This window comes from Bufo gargarizans, chromosome 1 (genome assembly GCF_014858855.1).
Source record: "Bufo gargarizans isolate SCDJY-AF-19 chromosome 1, ASM1485885v1, whole genome shotgun sequence".
Classification (NCBI taxonomy): Eukaryota; Metazoa; Chordata; class Amphibia; order Anura; family Bufonidae; genus Bufo; species Bufo gargarizans.
The window spans coordinates 181,249,322-181,269,308 of record NC_058080.1 but is presented as its reverse complement, the minus strand read 5'-3'; the positions used below and the strand labels follow the sequence as shown (position 1 = coordinate 181,269,308).

At 40.5% G+C, this 19,987-nt stretch overlaps 1 protein-coding gene across 1 annotated transcript in view; it reads right to left on the bottom strand.

Annotated features, from left to right (window-relative positions):
- Positions 1-19,987, bottom strand: part of LRBA (LPS responsive beige-like anchor protein) — a 568,467-nt gene that overhangs the window by 145,628 nt on the left and 402,852 nt on the right. The window contains exon 46 of the mRNA XM_044300361.1: positions 15,839-15,991. Within this exon, the coding sequence (XP_044156296.1) occupies positions 15,839-15,991 (153 nt within the window). The remainder of the gene's footprint in view (positions 1-15,838; positions 15,992-19,987) is intronic.

Genomic DNA, 19,987 nt, shown 5'->3' with positions numbered 1-19,987 from the left:
TAAATTGTAGGGCAACATTTCTATTAACATTTCCAATGATTTAATGGGATTTTTTTTCTGATGCAAATGCCATAAGGTTTGCATTGTGAAAGAAGTGAAAATCTCAAATTTACTTTTAATCTACATTTTACAATTTATACATGAGTAACTTTGTAAATGATTGTAATATTTTATACTTTCTCGATTTGAACATTGTATTATAGCTTTCAGTTATATTCTCAATTCTGTTTGTTTGCACTGGAAATCATCAGCAAGCTTGTCATAGACAGATATTAAACACATATAATGCTAAAGGCGTTGGCCCACAAAAAGCTGAATACTTTTGTAATTTCATGTAATTAAAAATTTAGTATAGCCACTGAGTTATTTAATAAAATGTATCTGTACAGCGCCATCTGCTATTTTTTCTTTTTTTCTTATTTTACCTGCTCACTGAGGAGGCCGCACATGCTCAGTTTCATCCCTCAACTGCCTCCTGAGCTGTGATAGGGAGAGCTGAGACACACCCCCTTAGCTACAGCAGATAAGACACTCCCCTTCAGCTATCAGCTTGATATAAATCTAGCAGAGCAATGAATGGGGAGATTTCTGGATCCATGTGAGGTAAAGAGCTGGTTCTAGCTTTCCTATAAAGAGGTCGTCATGTACTATATGATGTCCGGTTTTCCTTTTTTACATTAGTCATGGGATAACCCCTTTAAAGAGAACATATCACCTTTCCTGACATGTCTTATTAACTACATGCATTCCCCATGTAATACTAATTCTGGAGCATTTAGCCTTATGACTGTTATACCATTCCTGTATTAGTCCTGCTAGAAGTTTACAAATACAGTAGTCTGCAGTAAAGGTACAAAGGTACTGCTGGGTGTTACCAATAGTGGGTATGTCTGACTCTGTCCAATCAGTGCTGCTAGTATCATACTGTGCAGGTAAACCCCCCCCCCAACTGGTTACCAACCCTCTGTACCCTTGCAGCAGACTGCTAGCAATTAATGTATAACTTCTAGTAGAAATAATAAAGGAATGGAACAATACAGAGCCATAAGAATAGATGCTCCAGAATTGTTATTACATGGGGAATGCAAGTGGTTACTACAACACGCCAGGAAAGGTGACAACCCCTCCTTAAAGGGGTTGTGCAGGATCCCAAATTTGTTTTATTTCATTGTGTAAACCTCCTCTAATCTCTTACAGATCATAATAGGGTACATGTCAAGTTTTCCAGAGTCTCCGCTTCAATCTTCATGCTTCCACTGTTTACAACCTGAACTTCTGGGTTGTGGGCGTAGAAGAGCAGCAGCCACAACACTTCCCATAGTGCTGCAAGATCAGTCATAAATGTATCTACTGCACACTTCCCTGAGCCAGAAACTCTGCCCACTACACCTTCCATCATCCCGCATCATGAAGCCGCAATATGACAGTGGACTATGCCTATCCTGCTTGTGGATTGAGAGCATTGACCAGCCTATCATATGGGTCTGATATCATGACGATTCAGGTGGGGATTCTGACAGAGGGGGATCATGGGAGGTCTGGACGTGATGTCAGAGGAAATACATTGTCCACAGAGGGTGCAGTCATGTGACCACTCTCCTGATTTCTGGGAGGGAAAGGGAAAAAAAAAATATATCTGGAAAACCACTTTAATTAAGATTCCATAACACAGGGGAATAAAGTTTTCTCAATATCAGAATACTGTAAAGTGCTTGAGGCAATAACTACCCTTCCCAGTATGCAAATGACGACCACAAGTTCTGTGCAGCGAGGAATGCATATACAGAACTGTGCATGCCAAGCACTATAAGGGTACATTTACACTACAGATTTTGCAAAATCCATGCTGATTTTAACAGTGTTTTTAGAGCTTTTTTTTTTCCGGCACAGTTTTGACTTTTTTTTTCTTTTGGGAGTATATAATTCAATGCAAATCCACATTTCTGTTGGGGTTTTTGGCGTGCGCAAAAAAAGAAAAAAAAAACACATACAGAACTTTTTTTTTTTTCCACCTTGAGAAAAAAAATCCAACTGCCCTTCCCACTTAAATGAATGGTAGGCTGTTTGGAGGTTTTCTTTAGGGGCGGATTCTGCACGGACAACGCGCTAAAAAAACTCTGGGTTATTGGACCCTAGCACAGGCTGTAAACCTAAATCACTACAAGATTAGTAAGGCAGTTTATTACCATATTACTCATATTTATACGTAGATTAATTCTATCTGTAGTCAAAGGTAGACACACCGCTAATTTCATGCGTCTCCCCAAAATGAAACTTTCTAAACTTTACTGCTGAGCACAGTGTTTAAGAAGTTAACAAGACAAGCAGATTCTAGTTCTAAAAGCAAGACATTTACATGCGTTTGTGTTTTAGTTGCACTTCCAGGAAATATAACGAAAATTATACTGCGGTTGTCATGATTTTAATTAGTAACATATGCTGGTTAAAGAAAATTAAAACTATCTCAGAATGATTGTTTCTTTTAATAATTTATATCCCTTTAAAACAGCATCGCAGTCCATAAATCGCTCAATACCAGGGTATTTGTCACCTCGAAACAGAAGGCAATTTGCAATAAAATGTTAATGTACAACATAACTCTAGAGCAATTTTAATGCTATATTACAATTTTGTTGGAGTTCAGATTATGCTGCGCAGTAATAGAGACCTTTGGGAAGTGGCTACACAGTATCCTAGTGAAGTGTATTAACAGTATTATCATGAGGTTATTCAAGAATGCTGACTAATTCTTCAAATGAAGAGGATCCAAGAATGTAGCGATGTCCTTCCAAGTAAGGACGCACAAGTGAAATGCTTGAAAAAGACACTGGCATTAACCTTATCACAGTTACAATTATTCCTTTATATATTAAAAAACACCAATTATGTCACTCGACAGTCCCACTAAACAAACCATTTTTGAGTTTAAAGGGTCTGTCAAAATCAATGAAATGATAGGCTCAGAATGTTGCTGAATAGTAAAGCAAGTGATGCGTCACCAACCCCTCCTGACTGCTCAGCAAACCACTGAGGTGGGTCACAGTCAGCGATTGGCAAGTGTTCACTTACTGTGCGTTGAAAGGGACAAGTAGACAGCTGCTGGAGCGGGACTGTGAAGGGTCAGAACGGAACCATCACGAGAGCGGTATGTCACAACTTTTTTTTACAATGTCCGCATTTCTCATTGGTGCGCTATTTATGTGAATAGCACCCATTCATTTATATCGGGATATGCACATATCAGTATTTTTTATGGCTCTGTGTGACCGTTCTGCAAATTGTAGAACGTCCTATTCTGGTCTGTATTGTGGATGGGAATAGCCATTTCTATGGATGAGACTGAGAAAAATGCAAAACACACATGGAAGGTATCCATATTTTGTGGCTTGCAGACGGAAATACGGGTATGGTTATGTGGATGAAGCCCAAGACAGTTTTATGTCATCAGCTGGAAAATACCATTAAATGATAAAAAGCCTAACACCTCCAGTGCTGGGGATCAGTGGTCATCTTCCTATGAGAAGTCTGAAAGCAGATATCTAGATGTATATAGATAGAGAACGGCTCCTGCTACACTTACATTGAGGACGCTTGCCTCTCGGATCAGTGGCTCCTATGCACAGTGGGACGGGCTATCTACCAGTTATTAACACAAGTTACCAGAAGCCCGAAGGTCCAGTGTAGTCACCTGCAGGCTGCCACAGTTGTTGCTAGGCAAGCACTGCCTAAAACGTATTGATTAGGATGTGCTCACATATAAAAGAAAAGTTGAATATAACTTTCAATTTTATCTGTCTTACAGTGCAGCCAACTTCTTTGACAGCTAACAATGATAAAAAGACAAAGATGATTATGGACAAACTGTAAAAAAAAAAAAACTGAATGATGAAGACGATGACGTCTTACACATCGATAGCTCCGATACCAATATAATGACAATCACAGTGACTTTTCAATTGGAGTGCTGCTATCTACAATTTTTTTATATATATACAGGTGAAACTTGAAAAATTGGAATATTGTGCAAAAGTCAATTTATTTCAGTAATGCAACTTAAAAGGAATTTCATTAATGCAGTTTAAAATTAGAATTATATGAAAAGGTTCAATATTCTAGGCTCAAAGTGTCACCCTCTAGTCAGCTAATTAATCCATACCCCCTGAGCAAAGGGCACCTGAGATTGTGACTTTAGGGTTTCAAAAGCTGTAAGCCATAATTATCTAAAATATAACAAATAGAGGTTTGAAATATCTCGCTTTGCATGTAATGAGTCTATCTCATATGTTAGTTTCACCTTTTAAGCTGCATTACTGAAATAAATGAACTTTGCACGATATTTAAAGTTTTTCGAATTTCACCTGTACATATATACATACATATACACAGTCGTGGCCAAAAGTTTTGAGAATGACACAAATATTAGTTTTCACAAAGTTTGCTGCTAAACTGCTTTCAGATCTTTGTTTCAGTTGTTTCTGTGATGTAGTGAAATATAATTACACGCACTTCATACGTTTCAAAGGCTTTTATCGACAATTACATGACATTTATGCAAAGAGTCAGTATTTGCAGTGTTGGCCCTTCTTTTTCAAGACCTCTGCAATTCGACTGGGCATGCTCTCAATCAACTTCTGGGCCAATTCCTGACTGATAGCAACCCATTCTTTCATTATCACTTCTTGGAGTTTGTCAGAATTAGTGGGTTTTTGTTTGTCCACCCGCCTCTTGAGGATTGACCACAAGTTCTCAATGGGATTAAGATCTGGGGAGTTTCCAGGGCATGGATTGTTGAAAGAAGTTGCTGTTGTAGGGTGTTTTGGTACCATTCTTTATTCATGGCTGTGTTTTGGGGCAAAATTGTGAGTGAGCCCACTCCCTTGGATGAGAAGAACCCGACACATGAATGGCCTCAGGATGCTTTACTGTTGGCATGGCACAGGACTGATGGTAGCGCTCACCTTTTCTTCTCCAGACAAGCCTTTTTCCTGATGCCCCAAACAATCGGAAAGAGGCTTCATCAGAGAATATGACTTTGCCCCAGTCCTCAGCAGTCCATTCACAGTATTTTCTGCAGAAGATCAATCTGTCCTTGATGTTTTTTTTGAGAGAAGTGGCTTCTTTGCTGCCCTTCTTGACACCAGGCCATCTTCCAAAAGTCTTCGCCTCACTGTGCGTGCAGATGCGCTCACACCTGCTGCCATTCCTGAGCAAGCTCTGCACTGGTGGCACTCCGATCCCGCAGCTGAATCTTCTTTAGGAGACGATCCTGGCGCTTGTTGGACTTTCTTGGACGCCCTGAAGCCTTCTTAACAAGAATTGAACCTCTTTCCTAGAAGTTCTTGATGATCGTATAAATTGTTGATTGAGGTGCAATCTTAGAAGCCACAATATCCTTGCCTGTGAAGCGATTTTTATGCAACGCATTGATGGCTGCACGCGTTTCTTTTCAGGTCACCATGGTTAACAATGGAAGAACAATGATTTCAAGCATCACCCTCCTTTTAACAGGTCAAGTCTGCCATTTTAACCCAATCAGCCTGACATAATGATCTCCAGCCTTGTGCTCGTCAACATTCTCACCTGAGTTAACAAGACGATTACTGAAATGATCTCAGCAGGTCCTTTAGGCTACGTCTACACGATGACAACAAGTTGCGCGACAGATAGGGCACAACTACACTGCAACATTTGTAGCGCAACATTTTGTTGCACTAATGTCGCACAACAATTTTTATAATGGCAGTCTATGGTGTCACACTGCAACATGCAACATGCTGCGACTGCGACGCAACAGTCGCAGAAAAAATCCATCTCAAATGGATTTTCTGCGACTGTTGCGTCGCAGTATGTTGCAGTGCGACACCATAGACTGCCATTATAAAAATTGTCACGCGACATTAGTGCAACAAATTGTCGCGCGACAAATGTCATCGTGTAAACAGCAATGAAAAGCAGTGGAAAAGTTTTTGGGGGGATTAAGTTAATTTTCATGGCAAAGAAGGACTATGCAATTCATCTGATCACTCTTCATAACGTTCTGGAGTATATGCAAATTGCTATTATAAAAACTTAAGCAGCAACTTTTCCAATTTCCAATATTTATGTAATTCTCAAAACTTTTGGCCACGACTGTATATATTAAAAACCAGGCAGCACTCCAGAAGTGAAAAAGTAAAAAAACCTTTATTTACCCATGTGGCTTTATTCCACATGGGTAAAATAAAGTTTTTTTTTACTTTTTCACTTCTGGAGTGCTGCCCGGTTTTTATTTTTTCTATTTTAGGACTGTGCTGGTCTCATTTGGGCGTTGCACCAGTGCTTTCTTTGGACGGTGCTGCCGCTGTTTTTCATATATATATATATATATATATATATATATACACACACACACACACACACACACACATACACACACACACAGTTCCAATAAAATTATGGTAACTATATGGCACACTCCTGAGTAACAGTTTCTTTTCTGGAACCATGTTTTATATTTTAAGATACAGCTGATAAAACACATCCAATCTGCATCACTCACGTTATTATCTTTATATAGCACTTATAACATCATGAAGCTGTCAAACATGCATTGTGGATTTAACCCTTGGCACAGAGACAGCAATGCAATATGAAGCCCCTGGGAAACATAGTTCCCAATAGATGAAATATGTATTTGATTATAGCTGCTAAGGAGAATATGTACAATGCCTATTCTACACACCACTAAGGCTACTTTCACATTGGCGTTTGGTGCGGATACGTCTGGTATCTGCACAAACGGATCCGCACCGATAATGCAAACGCTTGTATCCGTTCATAACGGATCAGTTTGCATTATTTATAAAAATAAAAAAAAGTCTAAGTCAAATCGGATCCATCTTGACTTACATTGAAAGTCAATGGGGGACGAATCCGTTTTCAATTGCACCATATTGTGTCAGTGAAAAACAGATCCGTCCCCATTGACGGATCCGTTTGGCTCTGCATAGTCAGACGGTCACCAATACGCTGCAAGCTGCGTTTTAGTGACCGTCTAAAAAACGCAACGGAGACCAAACCCAGCCAAACTGATGCATTCTGAACGGATCCTTATCCATTTAGAATGCATTGGGGCTGAACTGATCAGTTTTGGGTCGCTTGTGAGATCCCTGAAACGGATCTCACAAGCGGACCCAGAAACGCCAGTGTGAAAGTAGCCTAAGCTATAAATCGTATTCAAAAATGGTGAAAATGTAGACACTATTTCACTGATGACAGGTCTTCCATACAAATCAGTGTTTTACACTGCTTATATAGAAATAACTGGAGATCAGCCATGTCTATCCCAGAAACCATATCACCAATTTATGGAGGCAAACTCCCTATAGGACCAAGCAACAGTATTTTCTCTTCTGGGACGCAGGGTGCAAGATAAGCAAACAGTTCTGGAAAAAGCCTTAGCACTGTGATGGCTAACCTCCGGCACTCCAGCCGTGGTAAAACTACAACTCTCAAGATGCACACTTGCTTGGCTGTTCTCAGAACACCACAGAATGGAATAGAGCATGCTAGGAGTCCTAGTTTCACCACAGCTGGAGTGCCGGAGGTTAGCCATCACTGCCTTACAGGTGCATGTGCAGCTAACTGTGATATAAGAATATACATACACAGCATCCAACAGCTCTTCACTTGTGTTGTCGTGTCATGAAAAGGACACATGCAAAGGGCCGGTAGCAAAACTTCATTGAAAATATGAAAGGATTAAAGAATTTAAAGGGGTTGCTTCCTTTCGGGCTACTTGTGACTAATGTGTATGTAAGATGACTATATGGCACTTACTAATATTGCCTTTGTTGAAATTCTGCACCATGTTTGCCAAGTCTTCTGTGCTGTCCGCACAGAGGTCCTGTCCATAAAATGGCTGCTCATTAGAATCATGTGACCACACAACTCACCTTCATGTGATGTCTCCTCCACTCAAATACATTGTACATTCCATAAGCACTTGAACTGCTGGGAGTTTAGTGCAGGTGTAGGGTGCTTGAAAGGAGGAGACATTACATGGAGAAGATTTGCCTGGTCACAAGACCTTCTATCAGCGGCCATCTTATGGATATGACCTCTGTGTGGATAGCACAGAAATTTGTTTAACAAGGGAGCATACCTTATGAAATATAGCAAAAGGCACAGAATATCAACCAAGGCTATATCAGTAAGTGGCATATAGTGATCTTACCTACACATTGGTCACAAGTAGCCAGAAAGTGGCAAATCCCTATAAATACAAATGAACTATCCTCAGAATAGGTATCAATGACTGATCGGTGGGGAATCTAACTCCCAGCCCCACTATCGGCCCAAAAAAATAATAATTATGGCTCTCAGAATATGGAGACAAAAAATGCTGTTATTGTGTAAAAATATACATATTGGGTATTGTCACGTCCGTAAGAACTTGCTGTATAAAAATATCACATAAACTAACCCCTCAGGTAAACACCGTAAAAAAACAAAAAAAGAAAAACCATGTAAAAAAAGCAATTTTCTTGTCACCTTACATGACAAAAATTGCAACATCAATAGATCAAAATAGTGTATGCCCCCCTAAATGGTACCAATCAAACAGTCACCTCATCCTGCAAAAAATTAGCCCCTACCTAAGACAATCAGTCAAAAAATAAAAAAAGCTATTACTCTCAGAATACAGAGACACTAAAATCAGATTTTTTTGCCTCAAAACTGCTATTATTGCTATTAAAGTAAAAAAAAAAACATTAGGTATTGCCGCATCCGTAACAACCAGCTCTATAAAAAATATCACATGACCTAACCACTCAGATGAACACCGTAAACAATAAATAAAATTAAAATAAAAAAGTGTGTCAAAAAGCCATTTTTTGTCACCTTACATCACAAAAAGTGTAATACCAAGAGATCACAAAGTCAAATGCACGCTAAAATAGTAGTAATCAAACAGTCATCTCATACGGGAGAAAACGCCTGTATGTGGGTAAGTAACTGGCTGAGTGATAGAAAACAGAGGGTGGTTATTAACGGTACACACTCAGATTAGGTCACTGTCACTAGTGGGGTACCTCTGGGGTCAGTATTGGGCCCTATTCTCTTCAATATATTTATTAATGATCTTGTGGAAGGCTTGCATAGTAAAGTGTCAATTTTTCGCAGATGACACTAAACTGTGTAAAGTAATTAACACCCAAGAGGACAGTATACTACTACAGAGGGATCTGGATAGATTGGAGGCTTGGACAGATAAGTGGCAGATGAGGTTTAACACTGACAAATGTAAAGTTATGCACATGGGAAGGAATAATGCAAGTCACCCGTACATACTAAATGGTAAAACACTCGGTAACCCTGACATGGAAAAGGATCTAGGAATTTTAATAAACAGCAAACTAAGCTGTAAAAACCAGTGTCAGGCAGCTGCTGCCAAGGCCAATAAGATAATGGGATGCATCAAAAGGGGCATAGATGCCCGTGATAAGAACATAGTCCTACCACTTTACAAATCGCTAAGGGACATCCTCTACGTCTGGAGGAAAAAAGGTTTGTACACAAACATAGAAGAGGATTCTTTACGGCAAGAGCAGGGAGACTATGGAACTCTCTGTCTGAGGAGGTGGTGATGGTAAGTACAATAAAGGAATTCAAGAGGGGCCTGGATGTATTTCTGGAGCGTAATATTAATTCAGGCTATAGCTACTAGAGAGGGGTCGTTGATCCAGGGAGTTATTTTAATTGCCTGATTGGAGTCGGCACTAAAGTGGGGAAAATTGGCGTCTACCTTCATATATTTTTTTTTTGCCTTCCTCTGGATCAACTTGCAGGATGACAGGCCGAACTGGATGAACAAATGTCTTTTTTCGGCCTTATGTACTATGTTACTGAAAAAAATGAGCCCGTACATAAGACGTTCGCCCCAAAATTTTTAAAAAACTATGGCTTTCGGAATATGGATAATTTTTGATATTTTATATTGTCGCGTTCGTAACAACCTGCTCTATAAAAATACCACACGATCTAACCTGTCAGATGAACACTGTAAATAAAAAATAAAAACTGACAAGACAGCAATTTTTTTTGTTACCTTGCCTCACAAAAAGTGTAATATAGAGCAACCAAATTCTTATGTACCCTAAAATAGTACCAACAAAACTGCCACCTTATCCCGTAGTTTCCAAAATGGGTTCTCTTTTTGGAGTTTATACTCTAGGGGTGCATCAGGGTGTCTTCGAATGTGACATGCCAGCTTAAAATTATCCCAGTGAAATCTGCCCTCCAAAAACCATATGGCATTCCTTTCCTTCTGCGCCCTGCCATGTGCCCGTACAGCAGTTAAGAACCACATATGGGGTGTTTCTGTAAACTACTGAATCAGGGCAATAAATATTGAGTTTTGTTTGGCTGTTAACCCTTGCTGTATTACTGGACAAATGGATAAAAAAATTTAAAAAAATGCCAAAAAAGTGAAATTCGGAAATTTCATCTCCATTTTCCATTAATTCTTGTGGATCACCTAAAGGGTTAACAACATTTGTAAAATCAGTTTTTAATACCTTGAGATGTGTAGTTTCTAAAATGGGGTCACTTTTTGGAGTTTCTACTCTAGGGGTGCATCAGGGGGTCTTCAAATGTGACAGAGAAAAGAGGTTCTGCGTCGGCGCGAAATGACTAGTGGAAGCGGTCTTATAAATGTATTCTTTTAATCATTTTAATTTGATTAAAAGAAGAATACATTTATAAGACCGCTTCCACTAGTGATTTCGCGCCGACGCAGAACCTCTTTTCTCTACCACGAATTTCTTTTGGGGGACTGGACATCCCATCCAAGAGACTACAAAATCTGCGGCTGCAGTCCTGGTCTAAAGGTCTTATTTTCATTAAGTTTACAGTAGAGTTGTGCCTGCCGGAGCACAACTCCATAAGGTGAGTTTGGATATTTATCACTTTGATATCCTTATCCGGTTGAACACATTACACTATTGTGCGCTCTCTCTCTCTTTTTCTGTTTCCCTGTTCTCGAGGGGAAATTAGATTTGTCTGTGACCTACATTTCAAATGTGACATGGCAGCTTAAAATTATCCTAGAGAAATCAGCCCTCCAAAAACCATATGGCGTTCCTTTCCTTCTGCGCCCTGACGTGTGCCCATACAGCAGTTTACGACCACATATGAGGTGTTTCTGTAAACTACAGAATCAGAGCAATAAATACTGAGTTTTGTTTGCCTGTTAACCCTTGTTTTGTTAGCAGAAAAATGGATTACAATGGAAAATCTGGCAAAAAAATGAAATTCTGAAATTCCATTTTCCATTAATTCTTGTGGAACACCTAAAGGGTTAACAAAGTTTGTAAAATCAGTTTTGAATACCTTAAGGGGTGTAGTTTCTAAAATGGGGTCATTTATGGGTGGTTTCTATTATGTAAGCCTCACAAAGTGACTTCAGACCTGAACTGGTACTTAAAAAGTGGGTTTTGTAAATTTTCGTTCTAAGAAGATTACGTTCTAAGCTTCTAACATCCCCAAAAAATAAAATTACATTCACAAAATGACCCAAACATGTAGTAGACATATGGGGAATGTAAAGTAATAGATAGTAATAACTCCAATTGTTATTATAAAAGTAGAGAAATAAAAATTTGCTAATTTTTCAAAATTTTTGGTAAATGTTATTTTTTTAGAAATAAAAATGAAATTTTTGGACTCAATTTTACAACTGTCATGATGTACAATATGTGACGAGAAAACAATCTCAGAATGGCCTGGATAAGTAAAAGCGCTTTAAAGTTATTACCACGTAAAGTGACACGTCAGATTTGCAAAAAATGGCCTGGTCCTTAAGGTGAAAAATGGCAAGGTCCTTAAGGGGTTAAAGTAGTTTTCTACTGGTTATAAAGTTTCGCTGACAATAAGCTCAAAAATTCCCCCCTGTTGGAGCCCCCAGACATCAGCTGTAATCTATGGTGAAACCTGGCAATGCAGTTATGTTCATATGTTCAGGAACACTCGTTAGTGATCATCTTGCAGTCTAATACACCCTTAAGGGCAACACAACATCAAAACATATTTAAGAGCAAATAAACTAATAGACAACAGGCAGGTACCACACAGTATAAAGTGCCCAATCTTGAGAAGCAGCAAGTTGTTAAAGGAAACAAGGAGACACCCCTCGGTATTCGCCTGCAATTAAAGAGGACCTTTCACCTGGAAAAACATTGTGAACTAAGTATCCTGACATATACAGCTGCGCCCAGGGATCTCACTGCACTTACTATTATCCCTGGGCGCCGCTCCGCTCTCCCATTATGTCCTCCGGTATGTTCGGGGACTTGGTTATAGTATGAGGAGACTGCCCTTGTTCTGCTGGGCGTCTCCTCCTCCTAGGCTGTAGCGCTGGCCAATCGCAGCGCACAGCTCACAGCCTGGGAGAAAAAAAACCTCCCGGGCTGTGAGCTCTGCGCTGCGATTGGCCAGCGCTACAGCCTAGGAGGATGAGACGCCCAGCAGAACAAGGGCAGACTTCGCCTACTATAACCAAGAGTCCTAAGTCTCCGCCTACTATAACCAAGTCCCCGAACATACCGGATGACATAACGGGAGAACGGAGCGGCGCCCAGGGATAATAGTAAGTGCAGTGAGATCCCTGGGCGCCGCAGTATATGTCATGATACTTAGTTCACAATGTTTTTTCAGGTAAAAGGTCCTCTTTAAGAACTAGTAAGCACTTACATGACAGATCCTGCGCTGCTGCTCCAGTTATTCCAGCAGGGCTCTATTCACCTGGCTGCAGTGGTGAAGGTTCAGGTCAACCACACGTGACTGCTGCAGCGGTGCAGTGTTTTAAACATTCCTAATTTAAGTTGTGTACTGTTCAAAGTAGGTTTCTCTGTTATCAGATGTACTCTCTTGGTATTGCAGTGCATTCAGTCAAGTAACTGTTATTTTGCTTAAAGGGGTAAACTAGGGGCACAATTATTTTTTTTAAATTGAAAATGGGTTTGCAGAGGGGTCAAATAACAATCAACCAGTATTTACCTTACAGATCCTCTGTTAGGCCACTGCCCTGATCCCAGCCCCTCTCCACTTCTTGTTCTTGGGTTCGACATGCCATAAATAGCTTGGTCTGGCTGCTTGGCCAATCAGTGGACACAGTAGTCACTCGCCTCAGAACAGGAAGTAGAGAGGGGCAGAGCTGGAACAGCAGCGGTGGGGGATCAGTAAGGTAAGTACTACCTCTAATTGTTATTTTACTCCAATCCAACCCATTTTTATATTGAAATTATCCCTTTAACAGTGGCACCAAAAAAAGCAAGAGTGGTGATACTAACAAATATATCTTATGCATATACAGCACATGAAGTATGTGGCGGTTGCTTATCATCCATTGTTTTAGGGAACCACTGGGGGGTCTTGATAATTCCTTTTTCAGATTACGTACAGGAAAAGACGTGGCCATTAAAATGAAACAAGTAAATCTATGAAAATCCTCTCCATACAGACAGGTCATTTAATTAAGGAGATGCCCCGCACTGTGAATCGCCTGTATCGGGGCTGCTTAGCTTCAGGAAGACAGACAGCTGCAACATTATTTGCCTGCTCAACCTGAGGGCCATCTGACTTTAATTGTCGCATGTAGCTTGATGTGGTGCTGCCTTGTTAGAAGCCCAAGTATAGCACTAGAATAATCTGCAAAAAAACACTAACTTGCCAACCCAGGTCTGAAAACAGGGGCCGTGTCTGTCTGGCTGCCTGACGGCTGCAGGAAATATGATTAATGAGTGAGGTATAATGATATTGGGAACCCGATTAGCACCACCAAAAGGTCACAGATCAAAGCGGTGTGCTTTTCAGGAGCTATAATCATTGCATATAATCTGCGGGCTGGAAGGAGTAAACTGGGAAGTCATCGGAAAACGTCATCTCGGTTTGGATAACCACAGACACAAAATCTCTTTAAGAGGCATGTAAGGTTTTAAACAGTCTAGAACGAATCAATTTGCTTGGCAGTCGGCTCCCTTCTCTTCCAGTATCACTTCTTCCACCGAATGCTATTTTTCGATTACCCTGTTTGTACACAATCCGCGCGCCTTCTCAGCGGCAGACTTTTTAATTATCCTCTGAAAGAGGCGATTTGCTGCCGTGTGGAAATGTAGCTGCATAGGGATACGTCAATCACTCCTTTCACAGCAAAGGGGTTCTATGATATTTCATAGCACTGGGATGCTGATGCGCACGATGAGTGCTTCTGTGATATTCACTGTCAGGACTGATCTCACAGTGTCCATAATGTGTCCTTATCACTAATTGTCATGTACTTCATCTAGTAGCTGAGCGAACACATACTGAGTTCACCATTTAGCCAGTGTCACCGCTTCTGTCCAATGTGAAATAACACTTTGCCACTGCACTTCCCAAATGACTGTGTAGTGCGTTAATTCAAAAATCATATGTGAAAACCTGTTATTTTATCGATAGTATGGTCTCCCTACACTAAATGGCCATATAAGTATTGTCTGAAACAATCTAACCAATAATATGCCAGGCTACACTGGCATATCAGAGAACAACTATTTAAAAAAAAGAAAAGAAAGAACAAGGTAAAAACCCATTGAGGGGCATTTACTACAATGTTTACGCCGCTACTGTGGTGTAAAAAAAGCTGCACATTATGGTGCAAGCCATACTTGCATCACAATTTGCGACTTTTGAGCTTCTCATCACTTTTGTAAAGTGGCTACAAAAGAGGTGGGACTTCGTGGGGGGCTTCATATGACCAGCTGGATATACTATAACCTAGACCAGAAACTGGCAGTTATAGCGGAAGTCTACACCAGTTTCCAGAGATGCGGCTAATTTATTAAGAGGCATCTGACGTTTAATAAAGAAGGCGCATGTCACTCTGGCGCACAGGAGATTGAGACTTCCCCCCAATGGGTTTGCACTAAGTGGCAATGATCTGCTGCATTCAGCTGACATAGCCTATAAAAACCCAACCAAATTTTTGACCAACAATAATCTGCTGTCCACCATCACTAAAAAGTGTTCACATGCACACACAAATGGGCACCACGGTGGCTCTGCCGTTAGCACTGTAGCTTTCCAGCATTTGGGGTCCGGGGTTCAGATCTGACCAAAAAAAACAACTGCCTGGAGTTCATATGTTCTCTCCATGGGTTTCCACCTGGTATTCTGGTTTCCTCGTACACACCAAAACACACCGATAGGGAATTTTGTGAGCTGCACGGAGGACAGAGTGGTGATAATTTCTCAATGATTGTAAACAAAAAAGGTAAAAATTGTCCATTTCGGCTGAAATCTTTGACGTGTATGGGTATCTTGAGATTAAGGCCTCATGCACACAACCGTTGTTTGGGTCTGCATCCAAGCAGCTTGGATGTGGACCCATTCACTTCAATGGGGTCGCAAAAGATGCGGACAGCACTCCGTGTGCTGTCCGCATCCGTGGCCCAGCTAAAAAAAATAACATGTCCTATTCTTGTCCGCATTTATATTGCTGGTGTCCGTTCCGCAAATTGCAGAAGGCAACACGGGCGGCTTCCTTTTTTTGCGGACAGCAAAAAAACGAACGGTCGTGTGCATGAGGCCTAACACAGGAACATTTCACTTACAACCCCATTTGTGGCATAAGTAGTACTGACAACACCCTAAGGTCATGACTGTAGACAGAACACAATACCCTGATTTACAGGGAGATGTGATGCAATTCACAGTCATGCACTGGTCCTGGAATAAGAAGCGGTGAAATAGTCGGTTTTTCTTTTTTTCTACTCTTCTTTTTAGTAGCATCAGTACAGCAGGTCTTTGATGTGCTTACCAATCTGTTTATACGAACAAACCCTTCCGGAGTTTTGGCCCATGGTGGAATCTCCACATCAGATACTACTGTACCATCATCCATCACTCCAAGATTGTAATCATTTGAGTTCACAAACATCTCCGGCAAGTAGTAGAATTCAGGAATAAGCTCCTACAGGAATAATGCAAACAATTTAATAAAAAAAATCAAGACTCTGCTTGTAACATTTGTAATCTCATACGAGCAAAACAATAGGGTCCAGAAAATAAAGTGGAAAATGCAGTAAGAACATCCACTTTTAAGGTCCACTGACACGGTTGTAGCTATAGGGGTTGCTACAGAGTATTCTAAATGTTGACGTAGTGAAGTCTAAAATTAAATTTTTATCTAAGGTGGTTGAACTCTGACTTTTTTTTTTTTACTTCTCCAGCGATGCTGATTCCAAATGGTAGTTTTAAATTTTTTTACTGCAATTTTTTTCAGATTATATAACGTCCGTATTAGAATATGACACATGGTAGGTGGGGAGCAGGATACAGTTTTGCATTGGGTCTTAGAAGTCTTTATTTCAAAATGCTATTTTACAAACATTGTGTTAAAATCCATTTTTCACCAAGATATGTATACTTACCATTTTATGTGACAAAACCATACACCATAGAATAAGTATCTGTAATTGGAGCAGTTTCATAATGATTGAATTTTATTTGGTGGGGATTTTTTTCCTGCTAAATTTGTTCATAATTTTCAGAAATCGTTCAATGGATAACTCCAATAAAGGGGTTGTCCAGTTTCAGGCATCAAGTACTTATCTGCTGGAGCCTTCATCGCTGCTCCAATTCTCCCGGCTGAGCTCTATTTACAGAGCTGCAGCAGTGACATCACATTGACAACACGTCACTGCTGCAGCCCATCACTGGCATCTTCAGATGCACCACTGAGGACAGTGATTCGTTGCTGGGGTCACATGTTGGTGATATGACATCACCACTGCAGCCGGATAAATAGAGCTCACCTGGAAACAAAAACAAACAAAAAAAAAAAACTGTGGCGGGGGATCTGGCAGCTAAGAACTTCCTGTTTTTCATAGCAGCTTCATCCTGAAACCAGACAGTCTCTTTAATGGAAATTTTGGTTTACCCTGCTTCAATAATCAATAATAATGTTTGCTACTGCATGAATGTTTTGTTTTTGGTATGCTTAAAGAGGACCTTTCACTACAATAAAAAATCTAAACTAAGCGTACAGACATGGAGAGCGGCGCCCAGGGATCTCCCTGCATGTACTATTATGCCTGGGCGCCGCTCAGTTCTCCCGGTATAGGCCCCGGTATCTTCATATGTTCGGCTCAACTGGGTGGAGCCTGTCGGCGTCTCCTTCTCCCAGGCTGTAGCGCTGGCGAATCACGGCGCTCAGCTCATAGCCTGAGAGTTTTTTTTTCTCTCAGGCTATGAGCTGAGCGCTGTGATTGGCCAGCGCTACAGCCTGGGAGAAGGAGACACCAGCAGGCTCCACCCAGTTGAGCCGAACATATGAAGATACCGGAGGCTATAAACGGGAGAACGGAGCGGCGCCCAGGGATAATAGTAAGTGCAGGGAGATCCCTGGGTGACGCTCTCCATGTCTGTATGCTTCATTTAGATTTTTTACTGTGGTGAAAGGTCCTCTTTAAAAAATAGCCTTGAAAATTGTAAAAAAAAATAAAATAAAAAAATTGCCTCACAAGACAGACAATTACAGTTTCTGTGTTCAAACTGGGGTATATAGACTAAAAAAAAAACACTAAAAAAGCTAAACCTTAAAAGCATCCCAAAAAAGCCCAATAAGGCCCTAAATGGACACTTTCGTACAAAGGTTTGTTTCCGATTGTTGTCCTGTGAAAAAATGCCCAGGATGAGATGCCAAGCAAATACTCCTTAGTCATTGATAGCATTTTTTTGTGGTAAAAAAAATAAATGATAGTCTGTCACCAGCACATCTCCCAATGTATGAGAGGAAGGGTATGAACAAACAATCATTCCAACAAACCCCTCCTGAAATTTTTAACATGAAATAAATGCTGATTGACTTTTTATATTGTTGACCGTGCCATTTGTAAGACGTTTTGCATAACTTGGATAATCCTGGAGGAATCTCTAATCTGTTATCTGCTCTACGTGAAATCACAATATAGATCATAATCAGCTTAAATACAGAAATGTGAAACTAAATTCTACCTTAACTAACCATGGCATTAGGGCTCAGAGTGAAGCCTTTTTGGGTTCTCCGAGTATTTGGCAGGTCATAAGTACAAGTCATAAGTACATCTCTGCGGTGCAGTCAATGCTAAACCAAGCTTGCCTCAATTAGGGATTAAGTTATCACCCCAATCATTTTGAGAATGCTGCAAGGCTTTGTATACTAAAACACTAATTAAGGGAAAGTAAGATGATCTACTTGAGGTATGATGCTGCCGATAATAGTAGTGCAGCATTTCACTGCCCCAATGAGAAACAGATCATTACCCAGGGTGCTTCTACAGAGGCCATGGTGATCTAAATTAATTGGTATAATGATCAACTTCATTTTGTAACCACCTTAAGGGTACGGTCACACCTCAGTTTAACTGATTTGGCACAGAGAACAGCCTGCCAGAGTTCACCGGATTCATCCTTGCCGGATACTGCCATTCACCACCAGACCCTATTGACTATAATGGGATCTGCTTTCTGGCATAATTGCCGGTTTTCAGCAGAACAAAAATCGTTGCATGGAACAGTTTTTGTCTGCCCGAAAGTCAAAAATAGTCAGAAATAGACAATGGGGTCCAGCAGTGAACAGCAGCAAGGCCAGAAAATGGTTCTCAGTTTAGAAAAGATGTACACAGACATATAAACCCAGTGAACTAAACCATGGCATTGATTTTATTAAATATATACATAGTTCAAGTTGGGGGAATACCTAAAAAAAGGTATTCCTTAAAAGGGGTTCACATTTTTTTAATTCGTAATTCGACCCCCAGTCAGGTGTACCCATGGAGAAATACCCACCTGCTACATTCCATGTACCTGTCTCTTGTCACTTGTCTTCTAGACCCCGTCTGTCAACTTCTGCATGGATGGGGTGATGTGCGTCACTGCTGGATCATGTGCACTTGGGAACTCGTCACCGCTGAAGCCAGTCACTAGCTGTAGCAGCAGTGTACATGACCTCGTCCATGCGGAAGTTGACAGACAGGAACCAGGAGACCAGTTAAGAGAGCCAGAATGGAATGGTGGGGAACAGGTGAGTATGGATTATTCCACAGGTACCTCTGGCTGGGGGAAAAGTGGAAAAGAAAGCTGGACTACTCCTTTAAGCTTAGGTCAACAGATTTTGTTGGTCATCTGTTTAACTGTATGGTAATGATACTTCAAGTTTACTCATTACTTACAAAGTAAATATATAAGCCCCCTTATATAATGTGCAATTTTGAATACTCATGCCTTCTTGAGTAGCAATAGTGCCCTTGATTGTCATCAGGCACAAGGTACAACTACCTCTTTACCCCCTATATACCGTTTACAAAGTATAGCTTGGTTTGGACATTTTCAAGGATATGTACAGTCGTGGCCAAAAGTTTTGAGAATGACACAAATATTAGTTTTCACAAAGTTTGCTGCTAAACTGCTTTTAGATCTTTGTTTCAGTTGTTTCTGTGATGTAGTGAAATATAATTACACGCACTTCATACGTTTCAAAGGCTTTTATCGACAATTACATGACATTTATGCAAAGTCAGTATTTGCAGTGTTGGTCCTTCTTTTTCAGGACCTCTGCAATGCGACTGGGCATGCTCTCAACTTCTGGGCCAATTCCTGACTGATAGCAACCCATTCTTTCATAATCACTTCTTGGAGTTTGTCAGAATTAGTGGGTTTTTGTTTGTCCACCCGCCTCTTGAGGATTGACCACAAGTTCTCAATGGGATTAAGATCTGGGGAGTTTCCAGGCCATGGACCAAAAATGTCAACGTTTTGGTCCCCGGGCCACTTAGTTATCACGTTTTTTGGGATGAAGTTAATTTTTATGGCAAAGAAGGACTATGCAATTCATCTGATCACTCTTCATAACATTCTGGAGTAAATGCAAATTGCTATTATAAAAACATAAGCAGCAACTTTTCAAATTTCCAATATTTATGTAATT